The sequence below is a fragment of the Bos indicus genome, chromosome 13 (genome assembly GCF_029378745.1).
Source record: "Bos indicus isolate NIAB-ARS_2022 breed Sahiwal x Tharparkar chromosome 13, NIAB-ARS_B.indTharparkar_mat_pri_1.0, whole genome shotgun sequence".
Classification (NCBI taxonomy): Eukaryota; Metazoa; Chordata; class Mammalia; order Artiodactyla; family Bovidae; genus Bos; species Bos indicus.
Window position 1 is genome coordinate 78,868,349 of NC_091772.1, and position 21,496 is coordinate 78,889,844.

At 42.3% G+C, this 21,496-nt stretch overlaps 2 protein-coding genes across 2 annotated transcripts; one reads left to right on the forward strand and one right to left on the reverse strand.

The window, feature by feature from the left end:
- Positions 1–399: 399 nt before the first annotated feature.
- DPM1 (dolichyl-phosphate mannosyltransferase subunit 1, catalytic) lies at positions 400–17,821 on the reverse strand. The gene is made up of 9 exons (XM_019972584.2): positions 17,634–17,821; positions 14,403–14,502; positions 10,599–10,632; positions 9,012–9,088; positions 8,906–8,931; positions 7,091–7,186; positions 3,971–4,039; positions 1,855–1,969; positions 400–746 (listed from the first exon to the last, which is right to left on the reverse strand). Exons 1-9 carry the CDS (start codon positions 17,792–17,794, stop codon positions 642–644), a joined length of 783 nt encoding a protein of 260 aa, XP_019828143.2. The 5' UTR covers positions 17,795–17,821; the 3' UTR covers positions 400–641.
- Positions 17,822–18,075: 254 nt separating this feature from the next.
- Positions 18,076–21,435, forward strand: MOCS3 (molybdenum cofactor synthesis 3). Its single transcript, XM_019972583.2, has one exon. The coding sequence runs from the start codon at positions 18,083–18,085 to the stop codon at positions 19,484–19,486; it is 1,404 nt and encodes a 467-aa protein (XP_019828142.2). The 5' UTR covers positions 18,076–18,082; the 3' UTR covers positions 19,487–21,435.
- The last annotated feature ends 61 nt before the right edge of the window (positions 21,436–21,496 follow it).

Consider the following 21,496-nt stretch of genomic DNA (forward strand, 5'->3'; position numbering starts at 1 on the left):
TTAATGTCATCAATGTTTATCTTTACCAAAAGAAGTTTGTGCCCAGAAGAGAAAAAAACAACTATGCAATAAAATGTTGTTGCTTCCAATGCACGATATGTATTTTAAACCGACTTGCCCTGACAGGTGAAATGCTCTATCAAGTCAGCAGCTACAAAGACCCAAATTTAAATTGTGCTCTAAATGTATTATCTGGTTTAAGAAATTTGGGGTACATTTTAAAAGAGCAGGAAAGGTGTGTATTTTTCAGTTCATATAGAAACAGCCATATGTGTATTTCATGAATATGATTAGCACTCATCTTACTTCTGACACGTATTAGGTATGAATCCAGTCTTTTTCAAAATCTTCCCCAGGTAAGAAATCCTGCGTTTGTATACTTTAATGAAAGCAGCAGTATTTTTATGCGGAAATTCCATATACCTTTATTTATAGGTCTTAATACAGCAACATGTAAACGAAAAGTGAGAACACTGCTCGTTTTCCTAATCTGACGTATAAAATGGAGTTTCTCCAGAAAACAGACTTGCCTTACCTTATGATTTATGTTCTAAGAGTACACTTTATAAAAATCAGCAACCAGGCTTTTTCCATGTTTAAACTTAATTGAACATGATTAAGTATAAATGAATAACTTTCTTTTATGTAGTAGCAAAGAGAGTCAGTAATCCTTTCAAGAAAGAGACTATTTCATTTCCTCCCAACTTGGATTCACCATAAACACGATCCACAAATGATATTGGAACCTAGTTAAAAAAATATATGTTAAGTGAGTCTTCAAAAATATGAGAAAAGAAGTATAGCAGGCGTACAACAATTACTCATACAACAGAAACAAGATTGTTCCTCTGCTAGCAAGTCCTTCAAGGTTAAGTGCAAATTATGGGATTCTTACAGTAACCACCTGCATCTCCAAGTCTTCAAAATTAAACATAATATGCATATTATCTTAAAATAGGTCATATGAACCAAATCTACTGTTTTGAAAGGCACTGATCCTGAATATTAAGTTGGTTTACTCAAGCTTCAAGGAAAAATTATCCTCCAAAAGTAAAATGGCCTGAAATTTTTCCAGTAGTCCATCAAGTTTAGTGTTAGTTTCTCAGTCATGCCCGACTCTTTGCGGCCCATGGACTCGAGCCCACCACACTCCTATGTCCATGGGATTTCCCAGGCAAGAATACTGGAGTGGGTTGCCATCCCCTTCTCCACCATCAAGTTCAGCTGTCGCTATTTTAGCACTAAGCTAAAAAATCTTACAACTTCCACAAGAGCAGTGGCATTCCAGTTAGCTATTTTCTTGCTCTGAATAAGAGGATTAAACTGCTCCTCCAATTCCTGCCCTTTGCATTTACTCATAGACCGTAGGGCAAAAGGGATTCACCAGGCATTTTTTTTTAAAAAATTAACTAATTTTGGCCACATGGCACGTGGGATCTTAGTACCCCTACCAGGGATCAAACTTGTGCACCCTGCAGTGGAAACGGGAGTCTTAGCCACTGGCCCACCAGGGAGGTCCCACCCCGTTCATTTTTAACTTAAGTAGGTGGCTGACGGTCAAGACTAGGGGAAAAGCAGAAAACAGACTCATCCCATAATGCTGAGTGGTCAGAAGAAAAGGCAAGGATGAAGATACCGGTCACTTTTATTTATTTAAAAGGGAACACTGCCTTCTGTTAAGCTTTAGATCTTGGTATGTCACATATATTAATTTTAAAAGAATGTGAATTTTCACTCTTTTGCATGGACACCTGGAAGCCTTCCACATTTACTCAGTAGTTTATGAAAATTAACCTTTTATTATAAAAAGTCTAAACCTTGTTTCTTTATGAGGAATTGACATTATTTACATACCTCGCCAATAGTATAATTCAGCTGTCTCGCTCGAACAATCATCTCCATCTGGAAAACGTAGCCTTTAGATATACATTTTCCTATTAATTTCTGTAAAACTTCTTTTCTGTATAACCTATAAGAAATTAAAATGTATATGAACACCTCGATAAATATACATTCCTACATGTACCCTGACCTTTCCAAAAGTTCACTGGTATTTATAAAAACTTAACTTTCACTGGCCATTTGTCTACAGAAAAGTTCTCACAGTTGATGATTATGATACATTTATCTTGAACTGGAAAGGCCATAAAAATATTTGGTAAATAATTTAGGACAATTGTGGAAATGAATCCTTAGTATCTTTTAAAGAGTTATCTTCCTATCACACTATTAGAAATTATTAAAATATGGTAAAGTGAATCATGTGGAGCAAAACCGCCCATTGTTTGTAGTTTCAAAATTTTTCTTGAAATTTAAAGTTGAAAAGGAAGAAACTGTTTCAAATGCTGGGACAACAGAGTTGGTAGATAATGAAGCACAATATAAACTCGATGACAAGAAAGAAGCAATTATCAGGTGTTTCCTCATAAGTATCTATGAAGTTTCTGTTTCCTGAGATCTAAATAAATTCCTGGGATAAACTAAGTCCCTCTAGGTTGAGCCTGGTTAAGTTAGAGACAGGAAGTAGGGATCACAAGACTGAGGCAGTACTGGCGGGAACCAGCTATCAGTGACTGAGGTCACAGTCAGACAATTAAGACAGATGAATGCACACCCTAACTTTAGAGGGACTGCAAGCCAAAGGCAAAGCTCATCAGGTTTACAAAGAGAGACAGGAGTGGGGAAGTCCTATGGGTGAACTCTAATCTTCTTCGGGAGCTCTGTTTTCAGTCACTGAGGTTAAAAAAAAAATTCCCCCCGAGCCTCAATGTATACAAAGGCAGCAATTTATACCTTTTTTCTTGTAGTTTTTGAGAAAGCTATGAGAGAAAGAGCTAGGTGATGAAGTGACTAGGGGAACTAGGGCCCAAAGCAAAGTCCCCATCTCCACAACCAAGCAAGCTACCCTGGGTCTTCATTCAAAATCACTGTAACACATGTGGGCTTCATATATTCATCTGCCTCGAAGTGTGGAACTGAAGGATGTATATATGGGTCTGTAGCTATCTTTCATACACCAAACTGTGCTTTCAAAACAACTTACATCTTAATTCTAGAGAAGTTTCATTTTCATTATCTGACGTCTAATTTGTGATGGCTCCTCTCTTCACTTCTGACTCTCTTACTGTCTCTGAACTGCTATCCAACAGACTTGCAGCTGCATTTGAAGTATTCATTACCTTCAACAGCAGGCTCCTAATTTCTGTATTTGTGTGTTTTAACAAGGGCTTCCCGATGCAGGTTCGATCCCTGGGTTGGGAAGATCTCTGGAAGAGGGCATGGTAACCCACTCCAGTATTCTTGCCTAGAGAATCCCTTGGACAGAGGAGCCTGTTGGGCTATGTCCCATGGGGTCGCAAGGAATTGGACACGACTGAAGCAACTGAGCATGCGCACATGCGTTCTATCAAAGGTCAAAAGAATCAACACTTAATGGATAGAAGCGTGTACCAGGTAATATAATGTAGTAAGTAGCGCATGGAGTCTGGATCTTAAAGGAGATGAAGAGACATTTTAGTTTCAGAGATTAAAAAAAATCTGGCAGTCATCTGGCACCATCATACAAAGTAACCTACTGTATCAAGTCTAAAATTACACAAACACCAAGAAACAAGCAAAAATTTAAAAATCCCAAGGACCCAGCAGGAGGCTTTGCACCACTTAGACAAGAAGTGATGTTCTGAATGAGCAGTCAGTGGTCACCTCAGGCCCCTCAAGGGCTGGGCGGTGACACTCACTGTAAGCACACCAGCCTGTCCTTCCTGCTCTTTAAAAGTACAGTATTTCCCTTAAGAAGATGTTTAGGATTCATTAGCACCTCTAACAACTTCAATCTGCCTTTTTTAGTATTCCAGAACAAAAATGGGGTGGAAATGAGAAGGGTTTCTTTAAGTAAGTCATTATAAAGCAAGAGATTTAGGCAAGAAATTGTAAATAGTAGAAAATATACAGTTACAAGTTTTCACTGTACCTGAAACTTCCTGTTAAATCAGATGCTCCTGGTCGCAGCAAAATCTGAGTTATAAAATTGGCCACACGGCTGTCAAAGAAAACGTTTTCTTTATAAAATACAGTTTCTACACGAAAGAAATACAGCCAAGTGCAGAGTGCTAAAAATGCTACACTAATTTCAAAAATGCAAGAAAAATGTTAACTCTATGGAACAAAGCAAGGATCTGTCAGTGAAAGGAGATCTGACAGTTCTCGTTCTTTCCTCTTTGAATAGGTATTTTTTTATTCTTTGACTGTGACGTGTGGAGATGACCTATAGAACAGTCATTTTCCAAACACTAGGTAAGAACGGCAATAGATTTTTAACTCCACTTGCATATCTGCCAAAAGTCATAACTTAGGATTACGAACATCTGTCAAGACAGGAAAAGTGATCTATCAGGGATTTTAAGCTTCTTTTTCAGATTCAAATCACCAAGGGAGGGCTGTTTCCAATCTCAGTTTGCATTGAAACGGTTATTTTTTTTTTAAGGGTGAAGGTGGGAAAGGGTTTGGGGTTTTGGCCATCTCTGGAAACTGACCTCTACTCTGAGACTATCCATTCTGCTTGGGTTTCTGTAACCCACAGACTGGGTGACTTAAACAACAGATACTCAATTCTCAGTTCTGGAGGCTGAAGAGTCCAAGATAAAGGTGCTGTAAACTTGGTTCCTGGTGAGGATCCTGTCCCTAGCCTCCAAATGGTGCCTTCTCACATGGAGGGTGGAGGAGGGGAAAGGCCAGGCTTTCCGGCTTTCTTCTCGAAAGGGCACTAGTCCCACCAACAGTGCCCCACCCACATTCAGGGCCTCATCTAAACCCACTCACCTCTCCCAAACCCCATTTCCAAACACCAACACTCCCAGGGCAAGGCACACGTGAATTCGGAAACATTCAGCTCGTAGCAATGACTTTAGGGTCTGTGCTTCAAGCACAACGAAGTATCAATCAATTATAAGCTACTACTGACGAATAGCTATTATTAACATTTCAAAAAGATGTAAAGTACACTTGGAAAAAATGACTTTGGTACTGCAGCTGTTTTAGTGTGCTCAGATTCAGAAAACTAGTTGTTCTGGAGGGAGGGAAGGTGGCAGGGAAGCAGCATGGAAAAAAGTTTCTCTCCAAGGCCAGGGGAACCATCAAGGTGCTCCTTAGGAGAGCCTATTTCATATAAAATACACAGCTAGGGATATAGTTGGGATAATGGCTAATAAAAACATACTCCCCTCCCTTCAATTTGCTTCTGATCGTTACAAAAGAATTCTAAGACATAATTTATCCCACAAAATGAATTTGACCCAAGGAATGTGAGAGTATATGTATTTATGTGTATGTGGTACATATGTATCTATATATTTATACATCTATTCAAGGTAATGCATTTTAAAATTGGGGTCTTTAACCAAAACGCTGCAAGTCCACGGGGTCCCAAACAGCTGGACATGACTGGACAACAACAATCAAAATAACAGCTAGAGTCACAGACTTGGGTTCAAATTCAGGTTCTGGACCATAAAAATGAGACCTTGAGCAAGTGATACATCATCTTTCTCACCAGTTTTTACTATAAAGTCAGTGAAGACATTAAGAAGTCATGACGGATACAACTCAATACAACTAAATGATCCAACCAAAAGTTGCAGACTGTCTCTCATTGGGACTCCCTGATTTTAAATATTAGTTTTAATGACCAAATTCAGAGAGGCCTGAGTCAGTGATCTCACTGACTTGCTGGTCTCAACCATGGCTGCACAACAGAATCCTCTGAGAACCTGTGAAAACTACTGAGGCTTCTGCACCATCCCTGGAGATCCATTCAAATGGTCTCCAATGTGTGTATGCACAAAGGAGGGGAGGATGAATAGGGAGCAGATGTATATAATTTCCTCCTACATGATTCTGATCCTCAGAAAGAATGAAAACTGCTCATTTATCTAACCCCTTCATTTCACTGAAGATTGAGGCTTTTACATGTTTTAAGTTTCACAGTTACGAGGCAAAACTGAACCTAACAGAACCTTTGACAGGAACGGAGAGTGATAAAAAGTGCTATTAGTAAGAGTTTATACAAGTACTATTAGTAAGAATTCAGGTATGTTGTTACACCAAAAAGCAATAAGCTAGGTAGATCTTTTCGAGATCGAAACATCACTGTCCAACAACCTAGGTGAGATAGACTAAATGTGGTCAACAATTGTTTGTGGGTCTTCCCATCAAGAGGAGGATTCTATTTCTGCATCCCTTGATTACAAGCTTGCTCTGACCAGAGTTTAAAGTGGTGTCAGCCCCAGAGCTGAGCACCCAGGAGTGCTTGCAGCTGCAGCTGTGGTGCTTCTGGGTGGTGCCCTCAGGAGGCCACGTAAAGCAGCTGACCCAGCTTTCCAGGTGAGTGGCTACGTGCAGGAGAACTGAGGTGGGCCCAGTCAACAACCAGTACCATATGCTAAACATATGAATGAGGCCATCTTGGAGCTACCAGCACAGCTCACCCTCAAGCCGAAGGAAACTGCATAAATGAGCCCAAGTGAAATCAGCGGAGGAACCAGTAGCCAAACCAAAGAATTTAGAGAAATAATAAATTTGTTTTAAGTCACTTAGCTTTGGGATGGTCTGTTACGCTGTAACAAAAAACTGAAACAGCTTGTTTTACTTCCATTTTATCATGAAGAAAACAAAGCTTAGAAAAGGCAAGATATGCAAGGGACACAGTAATTTAAATGACAGAATCAGGAGTTTAACCCAAGTCTGCCTCCAAAGCTTCACCACTTTATGTTTCTTAGTAAAAGCTGAAATCATGATGTATCTTAAATTATTAGAAAAATATATATTGAAAAGTTATTTAATCCAAAAATAGATGAATAATTCACTTAGAGCTGAAGGTTCACACAGAATAAATTTTGCTGAATTAGATAATTTCTATGAAAGGTTCAAAGGTTTATGCAGATTTTCCCCAAGTGAAAAGCATCCAAAATAAAATACTCTAACACAGGAAAGATTGTAGGTAAGAAGCTACCTGGGAATATTGTTTGGAAGTCACAATCTGATTTCACAAACCCCACATGGTAATTTATTCCAAATACTTTCTATATGTATATACCTGATTATTTTTCTTTTCAAATCCCAGCCATATACACCGCCATTTCCTTTGTAGCGAGTTCCGGAGACAATGTCAAAATTACCCTCCTTTTGCTTCCTGTAGAAAAAATAAATTAGCTGTCAATTTAAAAAAGCTGCTGAGCTTTCAATGAAATTGCTAAAGCAAAGCTCGTATGTTTAATTCTAACAGATATCACAAGAAATTCCTTTCTGAAAAGGCTGCAGTAACTCACACTCCTTCCAGCCATCACTTGTGTCCATTTTCTACCATCTTATTGGTGCTGGGTGTATTGCTTCATAGGTTTTTAATTTTGAAAAACGAACGGGTAGCAAACATGTAACACACGCTTATTTTAATTGCATTTCCCTGACTACATCCCAGGGTGAGCACCTTCTCTTAGTTTCCTTAGCCATTTGCGTTTCTCCTACATACGGCCTGTTTGCACCTCTCATCCATTTTCTAGTCCACTGGTTCCACGACCTTATCAGGTCAAAGGAGTTTGGGGTACTGGTGATCCAAGCAGAGAAGGTATTTTTGAGGTGACTATGCAGAGATCAAAGGAGTAGTAGTTGGCATTAAGGAGCTGTGACACAGCACTTCAGACAAAGGGGGGGCAGAGGATGAGTTCAGATCGCAAGGCAGGGGCCACTTCACAGAGTGGTTTGAATGCAAGTAAAGGGATGTGGATTCTCCATGTGGTCACAGGAACTCCTGGAAGTGTTCTCAACAGGTTGGGGACACGATCTGACTCTGTTTTTCTATTTAGTTTATGTTCAGAACAGCTCCCAAGTTCTTTTTCTGAAAGGTGTCAAGGTCTCTTAGATTTTCTAAAAATGTTTTTACATTACCTGTAAATAAATAGAATTTTGTACCCTTTACTGATATATGCTAAATTCTTATGTTACAACATTACTTAAAATTTCCGTATTTAATGACATCTGGTATACCTACAGTCACCGATGAGTTTATTGAAAATTAATTCAATATTTCATCATTTGGTAAGTTTCATGGGGAAATCCACTGGTGGTTAGGACTCCTGCTTTCACTGCTGAGGGCCCAGGTTCAATCCCTGGTCAGGGAACTAAGATCCCACAAGCTGTGGTGGTTTAGTCGCTTAGTCGTGTCCAATTCTTGTGACCCCATGGACTGTAGCCCGCCAGGCTCCTCTGTCCATGGGATTCTCCAAGCAAGAATACTGGAGTGGGTGGCCAAGCCATGCGGTGCAGCAAAAAGTAAAAAGGTAAGACACCTCTAACTTAGCACTAGGTTGTCTTCAGTATGTTTAAGTGGTTTCCTTCTATTTCTATACTAAAATTTTAAGAAGAAATGGATAGTGAATTTTATGCCATACCCTTTAGCACCTATAGACGTAATCAGACTGCCTCCTTTGTTAATGTGATAAATGAATTATTTTGACAGATTCCTGATTTTGGCATTCATTCCTAAAATAAAACCCATCTATTCATAGGGTTTTACCCTTTTGATGCAGGGTTTAATTCCATTTAACAGGGAAGATGTTTTTCATCTTTTTCTATAGCATTTATAGAAATTAACAATGGTTTACAGAAATTTTCTATAGTGTTTACAGAATTAGGTAATAAAGGGATTATTTTTCAGTTAGTCCTCTCAGGGCCCCTAAAATACTTCATTTAGTCTTGTAACTATATTCACATGCCTCAAATCTGTGCACTGGTTTTATTTTTGATAGCAAACTTAAAACAGCATGAGCATTTTAATGAATGAAAAATGAAGTAAAAAATCAATATAAGATAAATGACTTGAATCATAATTCTTTCAAATATTAGAAATACCTACCTAATGAATTCAGGAATAAATTTTGGCTGAAATTAAGAATAAACAGTAGGTCAGTAAAATAGGCTAAGACTATAATAAAGAGCTAATAAAGAAACATACCACTCACATGGTGTGAGAGGTCAGCATCCATGATGATTATGTAGTTGCCTGTGGCATGTTTCATCCCGTGAATATATGCAGTTCCTAAAAAGGAAAACATCTGTACCCATTAAAGGAAGTCACCGGAAATGCTGAGGTCTACATCTCAACAGGGAAGAAACCGCTAAGCATCCCTGAAAAGCCATTAGTCCTCTACAGCTGACAGTGAACTATAACCTCACTTTAGTCCTGGGCACCATCTTGGGATGCCTGGACCCCCACCTAACCTGTCTCTCTGCTTCTGCTCTTCCCATCACTGCTGCCCCACAAAAGCTACCCAGGGACTGTCTTCCACACCTTAAGCCTGGTACACAAGAACCCTGTCTCTGGGGCCACAGGTGCAACTAGCAATTACTTAGCCACGCTTATGCCTAAAGTTCCTCAAGGACTTGGCAGGTAAGGGTAACTGGTCAGGAACAGGAGATGCGAATTCTGTGTTCTCTAGCCCCAATCCAACACGTATCTTACTAGCAAGGCTGAACTCTTCTGACTTCTGTTAAGAAGTGACTGACTATAGGTTTTTGGATTGCCACTGACTGGTTAGTAATTCTTGGTGGCTTTCAGGGCAGTTTCAAGATTACTTCCATCTTGAAGAACCTTCTGGATTCAGATATTCAGAACATTTGATCATGCCATGAAATCAAGGATCTTCAGGACAGCAGATACTCAATTTCCAAGTACTGTGTTTCCTCCACGCTCCCCCAATTTTTTAGTAATAACACTTTTCAACATAAAACAACTGTGACCAACAACAGAAATAAAGGCATTCAAGATTTTTATCTCAGAACGAGATTGAGTTCATTTGAGATTTTTCTATAACCTCTTACATTGTAAAACCAGAACAGCTTTCTTTTTAAAAAAACAAAAACCTTTTAAAAACGTTTAAAGAAATGTTCAAGAACTTACAGCTAAGGCAGTGTGCTGGTCCAAATGTTTGCCCTTAGATCCCTTCTCTGTTCTAAATATATCGCAGGGTACTATATTTGTTCTCTTGTCAACTGATTTCCAAACAGCTTTGGGAAGCACAGGAAGAGAGATTTCAAGCAGAAGGGGAAAAGTCCAAGAGTCCTCCCCCTTACTCCACCTCTCAGCATGGACCAGATTCCCTCCTCAGCTCCCGCTTCCACCAGGTATCCCTGACTCTACCATTAGAGCTCCTCTGGGCACGTAGCCCGGGTCCCCGGCTCTAAAAACACCAGTTCCTCCATCGCTGCTCCAGCCCCGGGGGAGTAGCAGTGACCTCCAGTAGCACTAATCTCTGAGTAACCTCACTCTTCCATTTGGCTTCTCAGGAATTCCTTCACTGGTGTAACCAGATTCTCTGTATTAAATTCCTTATATTGAAAGACTTAACAATAGTTTCTGTTTTCCTAAGAGGGCCTTGGTTGATACAGGCAATTCAAGTTAAACCAACTACATGTCATTAAGATCATTAAAAATCATCACAGGAGGTCACTGCATTTTGGCCCTGTTCCAAACTGGGACACTACACATGGGAAATCTTACCAAGGTAAGGAGCAGGTATGGGGGAGTGGGGATGAGAGGGTCTGCTTACCTAGCCCCAACTTTTTCTCCCGTGGCCTTAGAAGCTGTAAGGATAAGAAATGGCATTTTAATACAAATAATCTAAAATCGAATAAAAAGTCTTTTTAAATAAGTGCTCACTCATTTTAACAGAAACACTGCTGCATTTATTTGAACTTACAGCACAATATGCCTAACATTTTTTGCCAAAATAAAAAATGCATTTAGTAACAAGTAATTTAACAGCTTTTAAGGAAAAGTAACATTCTTTTACCCAAATCCCCCCACCCCAGACAAAATCTTAAAGTCTAGCCCCTCCTCCTCAGTGGAGGAGGTGCTAGAGTTTTTACCCACCAAAAAAAACAATGTATTTTTTTGGTCTGCTGTTAAGTCACTTTAGTCCTGTCTGACTCTGTGTGACCCCAGAGAGGGCAGCCCACGGGGCTCCCCCATCCCTGGGATTCTCCAGGCAAGAACACTGGAGTGGGTTGCCATTTCCTTCTCCAGTGCATGAAAGTGAAAAGTGAAAGTGAAGTCGCTCAGTGGTGTCTGACTCCCAGTGACCCCATGGACTGCAGCCCACCAGGCTCCTCCGTCCATGGGATTTTCCAGGCAAGAGTACTGGAGTGGGGTGCCATTGCCTTCTCTCAATCTATCTATTGATTCCTTCCTAAGAAAACTGAGGATTTAACTCACTTATACCTTTTTGGAATATTTGATAACCCTACTTGTTTTCTCAATTCCGTCTTTGATTTTAAACGTTGATATTTCATCAACTTATCTTGATTTTATGCTTAGATGACCTTATCTCATTCTCTATTGGTCCACTCACATGACTTCAGGTTATATTCCTAAAAGATTTTCTTTCTCTTACTGCTTGTCAATTAAGTCTTTCTACACTTTCTGGTTCACATATAAACCCTGACTTATTTAGATCTTTCCTTTTTTCTCTAAATTTCTGGAAAAGTAGAATGCCAGTGTTTGACACCAAATTTCTGAGGTAGGGGGATGAAGACTCACCACTGAGCATTTCCTATCCACCCCCGGCACTGGGCAGTAAGTAGGCAGCCGGCCTCAGACTGCAAACCTCCAAACAAAGGATTTTCAATTTAATTCAAACAGGTTACACTTTTTAACTACACGCAAGCTGCTGTAGGTCTAGAGGAGGAACAAAGACAAAGTACATTCCTGCCTGGTGAGCTCGTATACAGGAGAGCCAGACATTCAGTCAGTGATCCATGGTAGTTACAATTCACTAAGCAAAATCAAATGACATGTCAGGTTTTATCTGATGCTGTGCTTGATGGTTACCATCAAAATACTGACCTCATCTGGTATTTGCACTGAAAACTCAAATTCTTTACAGTTTATCTTAGATTTTCTATAACCCTGTGTTTTAGCTTAAAAAAAAAAAAAAAAAACTCATTTTCAAAGAATTTTATTATTTTTAATTTTCAGACTTTCAAAGGTTTATATTAAATAACTCCATCTTTTTTCCCCCCTGAAATATTACTTCCAGTCAGTTTGAAAGGCTAGCTAACAAAGCATCTATGAATATTTTATCTGAGATTTTGTATGGTGGTTCCTAATTTTTCTTCAATTTCCCCCCAACTGAATATACTTATGTGACCTAAAAAGCAAGCAAGTACCATCTTTGGCATAGCTTCTTATTGGTCACACATGCACACACACCCCCAGTAATTTTCTTAAATGACCTAAAAGTGATAAAATAATGAGTAGGCAATTTCCCTGGTACCACTCAGAAATCGTGACAGTAAATGCTATTTTTTCCCTCATCCTTTTAAATTTTATTAGGTTGATGAGGAAAGCAGAATTCTTTGAAGACCATGTTGTTTTAGAATTTGAGGTCAATTCAGCAGGCACAATCAATCACACCTCAGGGTTGAGGTTCAAAGATAAAAGGATTCAAAACACTGTCAGGCTGATGTTTCCAGGTTAAATGGAACTACACAGTGAGAACATTCTATGCATTATGTGAATCAGTGCAGTGGGCCCTGAACCTATACAAGAGGAACTGAGGAACTGTTGGCCAAAAATATGAATCAACCATTATTGAAAGTCACTGCTAAAAGGATGAAAATCTAAGCTTTTATCTCCTCTGTAAGCTTGTACATCTGGAAATATTCAGAGAGGACTGAGGTGTGACAGTTCTGTGAATTGTGCCTGTGAGATGGAAGGAAGCTCCATCACAGGATAGACTTGCACTGTACGTAAGCGTAACATATTTCCTGGGACTTGCTGATGGTCCAGTGGCTGGGACTCTGACCTTCCAATGCAGGGGGCCCAGGATCAATCCTTGGTCTGGGAACTAGAACCTGCATACCACAACTAAGACCTGTCACAGCCAAATAAATTCAAAAAAAGAGAGTGTAACACACTTCCTTTCAACTCTTCTCATTAACTAAGCTCTCCTGTGACTGCATAGAAATTATTTCATTATTGGGCTTAATCAAGAATATGTGAACTCAGAGTCTATTTTGTTTGATGCTTAATTGCTACTTCTTGAAGTGCAAGTATCAATAAAGGTTCTCCAAGAGACTTCTTTATGCATATACCAAAGGGCTCTCTTTGGCACGAGGTGGTAATTTTGCTGGCAAAGGGACGTCTGATGATGCCCAGAGGTATTTCTGGTTGCTGCACTGCGGGGGTCACTGCTGCATCTTGTGGGTAGAGTCCAGAGCTGATGCTGAACATCCTGTAACATACAGGACAGTCCCTCACAGTGAAGACCCCTCAGGTCCCAAGGTCAGTAGTGCCAAGACTGAGAAATTCTCATCCATGCAAATTATAAAATACTGTCTAAAATGTGTTTTCTAATTAAATCTGGATGTAACTGTTTTTGGCCCAAGAACTGGCTGAAGTAAACTAAAAAATCTACTCCAGCATTCATAAAGGCAAACCATTGATCAAAAATAAAAATGCCCAAGTTACTCCTGTAGAACAACAGGCTTTAAGGTACAGTGAGAAAGTTTAAGACTTAGAAACTCAGTCTATTTCACAAGACTATCCTACAGATAAAACTGCCAGGTTCTTTGAAAAATCATGTTTCACATGAAAACAACCAGTCACCTTTCCCAGCTACAAGCTTTTAGCTGCAGACAGCATTCTCTACTGAAAGGACGAGAACACCTACAGAAAGTGAGCAAGAGAGATCAAGGCACGCATTCCTTTTTTTTTGTGTGTGTGTGTAATAAAGTTTTATTAAAGTATAAAGGAGATAGAGAAAGCTTCTGACACAGGCATCAGAAGGGGGTAGAAAGAGTACCCCAAGGCACGCATTCCTAACTGCAACCTAGCTTTAAAACTTGTTTAGTTACTGAGTTGTGTCCAACTCTTTTGAGACGCCATGGACTGCAGCTCACGAGGCTCCTCTGTCCATGGGATTTTCCAGACAAGAATACTGGAGTGGCTTGCCATTTTCTTCTCCAGGGGATCTTCCTGATGCAGGGATCAAACCCAAGTCTTCCTGCACTGGCAGGAGAATTCTTTACCACTGAGTCAGCAGCGAAGACCCCAGTTCTATAATACTTCTGAATTTAGTATCATGCTTTAATTCTGCCCTTCAAGGAAACTGATTTGCAGAGTCAGACATAAAGAGTTCATCCAAAGGCCCACTGTTCTGCTGTAAATCTACCAATGACTCAACATACCAAAGGTATGTAAAACCTCAAGCACAATGAAAATGTATCTAAATCCCAAGCATATATCAGTGCTCTTTATCTTTTCAGTTTCTAGACAGATGGAATCCAAGCACTGTTCATTTATCATCTTTCCCCCATATAAAGGTAATTGATATGATAGAAAAATGACTTACAATTCTGTCTGACCCATAGATCTTCTCCAACTGCTCAGCAATGTCCCTTGTTCCATCTGGGCTTCCATCATCTATGATTATAATTTCATAGTTGAAACCACTAAAATAAAAAAAAAATTAAATTTGTATTGCTTGGAGACAGTAGTCTGAAATGAAAAAAACAATTTAAAAGTCACTAACTCCTCCCTAGTGTAAGTGGCAATTTATTGCCATGTTAATTAACAAGGAAAACTTCAATTATCAATTGAAATAAATGTCAAATATTCAGAATGTCACTTCCAAACTATGTAAGTGAAAGTCGCTCAGTCGTGTCTGAGTCTTTGCAACCCCATGGACTATAGAGTCCATGGAATTCTCTAGGCCAAAATACTGGAATGGGTAGCCTTTCCCTTCTCCAGGGGATCTTCCCAATCCAGGGATTGGACCCAGGTCTTTCACATTCCAGGCGGATTCTTTATCAGTTGAACCACAAGGGAAGCCCGCCAGGTGCCCTGGGGCCAGCAAGAGCAACTCTTGCTTATTGCTGGGCCCGGCTGCTGGAAAATGCTCCTGTACAGTCCTGCTGCTGCTAAGTCGCTTCAGTCATGTCCGACTCTGTGCGACTCCACAGGCTCCCCTGTCCCCGGGATTCTCCAGGCAAGAATACTGGAGTGGGGTGCCACTGCCTTCTCCAATACAATCCTGAGATGTTAAAATTCTCACACATAAAACATATTCTTTTGTTAAAAAAATTAGTGATCATATATTTATATATGACAGGATATCATATGAAATCTTACTTATCCACTTGGGAAATTTTATTTTGTGAAAGTGAAGGTGCTCAGTCGTGTCCGACTCCCAGCGACCCCACGGACTGCAGCCTACCAGGCTCCTCCGTCCATGGGATTTTCCAGACAAGAGTACTGGAGTGGGGTGCCACTGCCTTCTCCAATACAATCCTGAGATGTTAAAATTCTCACACATAAAACATATTCTTTTGTTAAAAAAATTAGTGATCATATATTTATATATGACAGGACATCATATGAAATCTTACTTATCCACTTGGGAAATTTTATTTTAAAAATACATTTAAAAGGTATCAAGTCAGCTGAGTGGCTCTGGATGATTATTCTTTTTAACCCCCAACAGATTTAAATAACGAATCAGGAATCTGATTTTATTTCACCCTTAAAAAAACCCCACTTGAGGATGGTGATAGTCTTTGATACCACTATTTCAAATAATTGTACCTATTACCCCACACTATCAAATAAAAAGCACAGAACTACAAAAGACGTCAGTGCTTCTGAATTAAGGTCTTTCTATAGTTCTCATTAACTTCACGTGATAGTTTGCACTCAAAAAACAAGTCAGCAGAATACTTGGCAAGCTGCACCTGTGCTCACCATCACATCTTCCACCACCCCCTTTAAAGAAGACATTCTTTTTGTTAACTTTACTGGTAAACTTATGGGGAAAGAGGAGGTACAGATAAACCCCCATAACACAACATTATGTTTCCTCTGGTCCTGCTTTAAGAAACAAATGCACGGAAAACAACCAGAAAACACATTCCACTGTTAAAATGCTTTAAAAAAAAAAAAAAAAAAACACACAAAAGTCAGCCCCCAGCACACTTGGAAGAAAGCAAAACCCAGCCTATCTATTCTCTAACAGCAAAGACGACTTCAGTTCCCCACAGGGCACTAAATCTGGGCATGCGCTTTACAAGTCAAAACCAGTTAAGATGTTAATTCTATTTGTGGTGCTGAGATACTTCATTCATAAGCAAAATTACTCCCCTCTACACTTCAAAGCACAAGACCACCTGAGGAAGAGGTAGCTAAAAGGAATCAAGCTGAGCAGACTTTAGGTAATTTGACTGCCACCTGAAAAGAAAACAGTTGTTCCCCATTAAACTTCATTCTCCACCCAGAAATCACTAAAGATAAACTGCACTACATCAAAGAACAGAGCAAAAAAACACCGTATAATCATGAAACAAGCCAGGACAAGATCAGCTACACGACAGTTTCTCTAACTGGGAAAAGAGTTTGAGAAATCAAAATAGAAATTTTTTTAAAAAGTTAAAAGCCATGAATAAAAACTTTGAAAAGCCATGAATGTGAAGATAATGATTTGATTCAAATAATTATAATCAAACAGCAGTGTTTTTCACTTATCAGTATTTCCCACGATGTAGGTTTAATAAAGCTGGCTGGTTCGTGAGGATAAAGGCCCCCTCTCTTATGAACGTTGCAGAATTCTAAGCTGGTATAATTTTTTTTGACAGCAATTTGGCATTAACTACCAATCTTAAGCACATCTCTGTCGACTCAGCAATTCGACCGCGAAGACTTTACCTCGGGTATACTAGTAAAACAACGAATGCGTAAGGGGCACTTACTACAAATACGTCGTGAACAAAGTCTCCGTTCTCATTTGTAAAACCAAAGTCAAAAGAGGAAAAACAAAAAAAGTCTGGAAATAACTCGTTCTCGATTGAGAAGACTCGGTTGGAAAAATAAAAGCTATATGATATTATCTAATTTTCAAAGCACTGTAATTTGAGAGGTTTGTATATGCTGATACCTAAAGATCAAAGATTTATACACGATCCCCAAAACAAGGTAATTCGTACTAATAGCATTTTCTGAAGACAGAAAAAAGAAAAACTTTAAACATTTTCAAACTCTAACATCAACACCTCCCAGTTTTTTTTTTTTTAAACAATCACATCAAACATCCACCTGCGAGTCTGCCCTTCTGCCTTCTCCAGAAGGGTTGCCCAGCCCAGCAGCAGCTCCCTAACCCACAGGGCCCAAACCTCCTGCTTACATAAGCCCTCGGAACGGGGGCGGGAGACAGCGGGCTCGCTCAGAGTCCCGGCTCCGGCCACAGCGCCCGATCGTCTAGGTAAGGGAGAAGCGAGGTCAGGTTTTCGGACCCGCAGGCATTAAAAAGGGTGGCCAGCCCTTCTAAGAAAAGGCGGGCAGAGGGCCGTCGGGGAGTGTACAATAAAGAAGTGCTTCAGAAAACCCAAGGGCGGGACTAAGAATCCGAGAGACGAAGAGAAGCGCAGAGGAATCCGCCTCTGCTTTCCTCGCAGGGTGGCGTCCTCCCCAGGGTCTCCCGCGGGGGCCGAAGAGAGGCCGGGCAGGGCCGCCTCGCGCAGCCGCCAACGGCCGACACCCAGGCCCGGAAAGCCAGCTCATCTCATTTCTCGGGGAGGGCGGCCCGGCGCGCTACCTCTCGGAGAAGCTCTTCACCAGCAGCCACACGATGAACGGTAAGTTCTCGCGCTCGTTGTACGTGGGCAAAAGCACTGAATACTTGTCTTGCCGCGAGACGCGCCCCTTCGGCTCCCGCCGAGACCTAGGAGAGCTACGACTTGCTTCCTCGGCAGCCATGGCGGAACTGCGCGACAGGCCGGAAGCAGAAATACGTCACGCGGGGCGGAAGGCGAAGGATTGGACTGGACCAAATCCCGAGAAGGGGGGGTGGTCTATGTGGACGAGTTCTAGTCTTCCTAAGGTTCATTTCGCAGTTCCTTTGGAAACAGTAAGAACTTGTGAGTCTTTCACTGAGTCTGAGGGTGGAGCAAGAAATGCAGGTCCATTTATCACCTGGCTCAAGCTCCATAAAGTTTTTGTTTTGGTTTACTCCGGCCTCGCGACGAAGAAAAGCCGGAAACGGAAATGCCTTTAACGACGACTTCCGGAAAGAAGCCCGGCATGGCGGCCAGGGAGGAGGTGCTGGCCCTACAGGCCGAAGTCGCGCAGCGTGAGGAGGAGCTGAGTTCCCTGAAGCAGAGGTTGGCGACAGCCCTTTCGACGGGGCAGGAGTCAGCGCGCTCGGTTCCGGTGTCGCCCCTGCCTCCCAGGGCCGCCCTGTCCCGAGAGGAGATCCGGCGCTACAGCCGGCAGCTCGTGCTGCCGGAGCTGGGCATGCAGGGGCAGCTGCGCCTGGCGGCCGCGGCCGTACTCGTAGTAGGTTGCGGGGGGCTCGGCTGCCCACTGGCGCAGTACCTGGCCGCAGCCGGCGTCGGCCGCCTGGGCCTCGTGGACTACGACGTGGTCGAAGCGAGCAACCTGGCCCGCCAGGTGCTGCACGGCGAGGCCCTGGCCGGCCAGGCCAAGGTCTTTTCGGCGGCCGCTGCCCTGCGCCGCCTCAATTCAGCGGTGGAGTGCGTGCCCTACGCCCAGGCGCTGACCCCGGCCACGGCGCTGGACCTCGTCCGCCGCTACGACGTGGTGGCCGACTGCTCCGACAACGCGCCCACCCGCTACCTGGTGAGCGACGCTTGTGTGCTCGCCGGCCGGCCCCTGGTGTCCGCCAGCGCGTTGCGTTTCGAGGGCCAGCTCACGGTCTACCACTACGGCGGGGGGCCTTGCTATCGCTGCGTGTTCCCCCGGCCACCCCCGGCGGAGACGGTGACCAGCTGCGCGGATGGCGGGGTGCTCGGCGCGGTCACCGGGGTCCTGGGCTGCCTGCAGGCGTTGGAAGTGCTGAAGACCGCTGCGGGCCTGGGCCCCTCTTACAGCGGCCGCCTGTTGCTTTTTGACGCACTCCGAGGCGATTTCCGCTGTATCCGGCTGCGGAGGCGCAGGCCCGACTGTGCCGCCTGCGGGGAGCGGCCCACCGTGACCGACCTGCAAGACTACGAAAGCTTCTGCGGTTCGTCGGCCACGGATAAGTGCCGCTCCCTCCGGTTGCTGAGCCCGGAGGAGCGGATTTCCATTACGGACTATAAGCGACTTCTGGATTCTAGGTCACCCCACCTGTTGCTGGACGTCAGGCCTCAAGTGGAGGTGGACATCTGTCGTCTGCCTCACGCCCTGCACATCCCTTTGAAAAGTTTGGAACGGAGGGATGCGGAGAGCCTGAAAGTCTTGGGAGAAGCCATCCGGGAAAGGAAGCAGGGCGCACAGGAAGGGGCGTCTGTCCCCATTTATGTGATTTGCAAACTGGGCAATGACTCCCAGAAAGCTGTGAAGATCTTGCAGTCCTGGGCAGACTTGGACTCTTTAACAGTTAAGGACGTTGTCGGGGGGCTCATGGCCTGGGCTGCCAAAATCGATGGAACGTTCCCGCAGTACTGAGGTGGCCGGTGGAATCTGACCAGCGAAGGGTGTGGGTTGCCATGTTACCTAAAGTTTTTTCACCTTTATTTATTTGCACTTTTTCCCCAGTAATGTATGGAGGAGCCTGGGATTCTACAGTACCTGTGATTAGGTGGACTACTTTTTATAAGAATCTTTTAAATTGTAATTTATCGAATAATGTAGTTATTGGGGTTATGACAATGTTCCTGTGACCTGTCTTATGTTTGCAGCACTTGCTGCAAGTAGTGTGTTTTAAATTCAGGTCATTCGCCTGCCCTGCGCCCCTCCCCCCGCCAAAATAAAAAGCTTTTCAGCATGTGAGGGCGATCTGGTTGTAATATACTTGCCCCTTTGACCGCCAGGGTTGATGTGACCGACCTGGCTAGCTAGGCGGGTGTTTCCTTCCTCCTTCACTGCTCCCATGAGCGTTTCTCCCGAAGCTGTGCCCTCAGTGAAATCGCACAGCCATCCCTGGTGGAGGAGGATGGGTCTTCAGTAAAGGGCCTAGGAGTAGCTGTGCTTTCCCCATAGAACTTCCAAGGAAGCTGCCAAGTTTACTCTTTAAATTGTACATTTTAATGCTTGGAAAGGTGTAGTAAACTTAATTGATTACAGATAAAATAGTTAAGCTCAGTTTATTGTTTACTAAGACATTCAGACTATTTTGGGGGGCTCCAAAATCACTGCAGATGGTGACTGCAGCCATGAAATTAAAAGACGCTTAACTCCTTGGAAGGAAAGTTATGCCCAACCTAGATAGCATACTGAAAAGCAGAGACATTACTTTGCCAACAAAGGTCCGTCTAGTCAAGGCTGTGGTTTTTCCTTTGGTCGTGTATGGATGTGAGAGTTGGACTGTGAAGAAAGCTGAGTGCCGAAGAATTGATGCTTTTGAACTGTGGTGTTGGAGAAGACTCTTGCGAGTCCCTTGGACTGCAAGGAGATCCAACCAGTCCATTCTGAAGGAGATCAGCCCTGGGATTTCTTTGGAGGGAATGATGCTGAAGCTGAAACTCCAGTACTTTGGCCACCTCATGCGAAGAGTTGACTCATTGGAAAAGACTCTGATGCTGGGAGGGATTGGGGGCAAGAAGAGAAGGGGACGCCAGAGGATGAGATGGCTGGATGGCATCACTGACTTGATGGACGTGAGTCTCAGTGAACTCTGGCAGTGTGTGATGGACAGGCAGGCCTGGCGTGCTGCGATTCATGGGGTTGCAGAGTCAGACACGACTGAGTGACTGAACTGAAGACATTTTGGGGGTGTTATTTCTACTTCAAGTGCTGAAATACGTCCTAGAGCAGTGGTCCCCAACCATTTTGGCACCAGGGGCTGATTTCATGGAAGACATGTTTGGCGATGGAGGGGTGAGGGCAGATAATCTTGGTTTCCATCACTCACCTCTCCACTTTGTAGTCTGTACATAACAAGCCACCAACCAGGACTGGGGTTCTGGATGCCTTTTATAGAGAAATCAGTATTTAAAATGTAAATTATTTAAACATTAAAATTACCTGGGATGTGGTCACTTTATTGTTTTGAATTAATAGCCAAATAAGATACTTACAGTCTAGTAAGAAACCGTGTTTGTAGTTTGTCAGTTTCTTTTATAAATCACTGATTTTTTTTTCTAGATTTAGTTTCAGGTTCCACCTTCTGTTGTGCAAATAGATATTTCTAAACTGTTGTGTGGCTTGCTTTGAAATCTTCAGGTCCAAGTCCCAACTTTCTGCCCTTCCCTGTCCTTTTTTCTATGTTCAATCTGTTATTTTTATTTTTCACTTTACTGTGTGGCCAGGATGCCAAATACAATATTGAATTAAAGTGAAATAATACACATTTCTTCTCTCCTCCGCAATTTTGGGGAATATGTGACCAATATTACCTGTTATTGCTTTACTGTAGGTAAATAATCTCTCTCTGATTAAATTTCTATTTACAATTTGCTAAGAGTTTTCATTGAATTCATCAAATGCTTTTTCTACATTCTTATGTGTGTTTTCTCT

Bases quoted from the DNA above. Each gene is read 5' to 3' on its own strand.
- DPM1 (XM_019972584.2), bottom strand. From the start codon at position 17,794: ATGGCTGCCGAGGAAGCAAGTCGTAGCTCTCCTAGGTCTCGGCGGGAG. The intron at 9,089-10,598 runs GTAAGCAGACCC...TTTCCTTTTTAG, and splicing joins GGAGAAAAAGTTGGGGCTAG to GAACTGCATATATTCACGGG. The intron at 747-1,854 runs GTATGTAAATAA...TTTTTTAACTAG, and splicing joins TGAATTATACTATTGGCGAG to GTTCCAATATCATTTGTGGA.
- MOCS3 (XM_019972583.2), top strand. From the start codon at position 18,083: ATGCCTTTAACGACGACTTCCGGAAAGAAGCCCGGCATGGCGGCCAGG.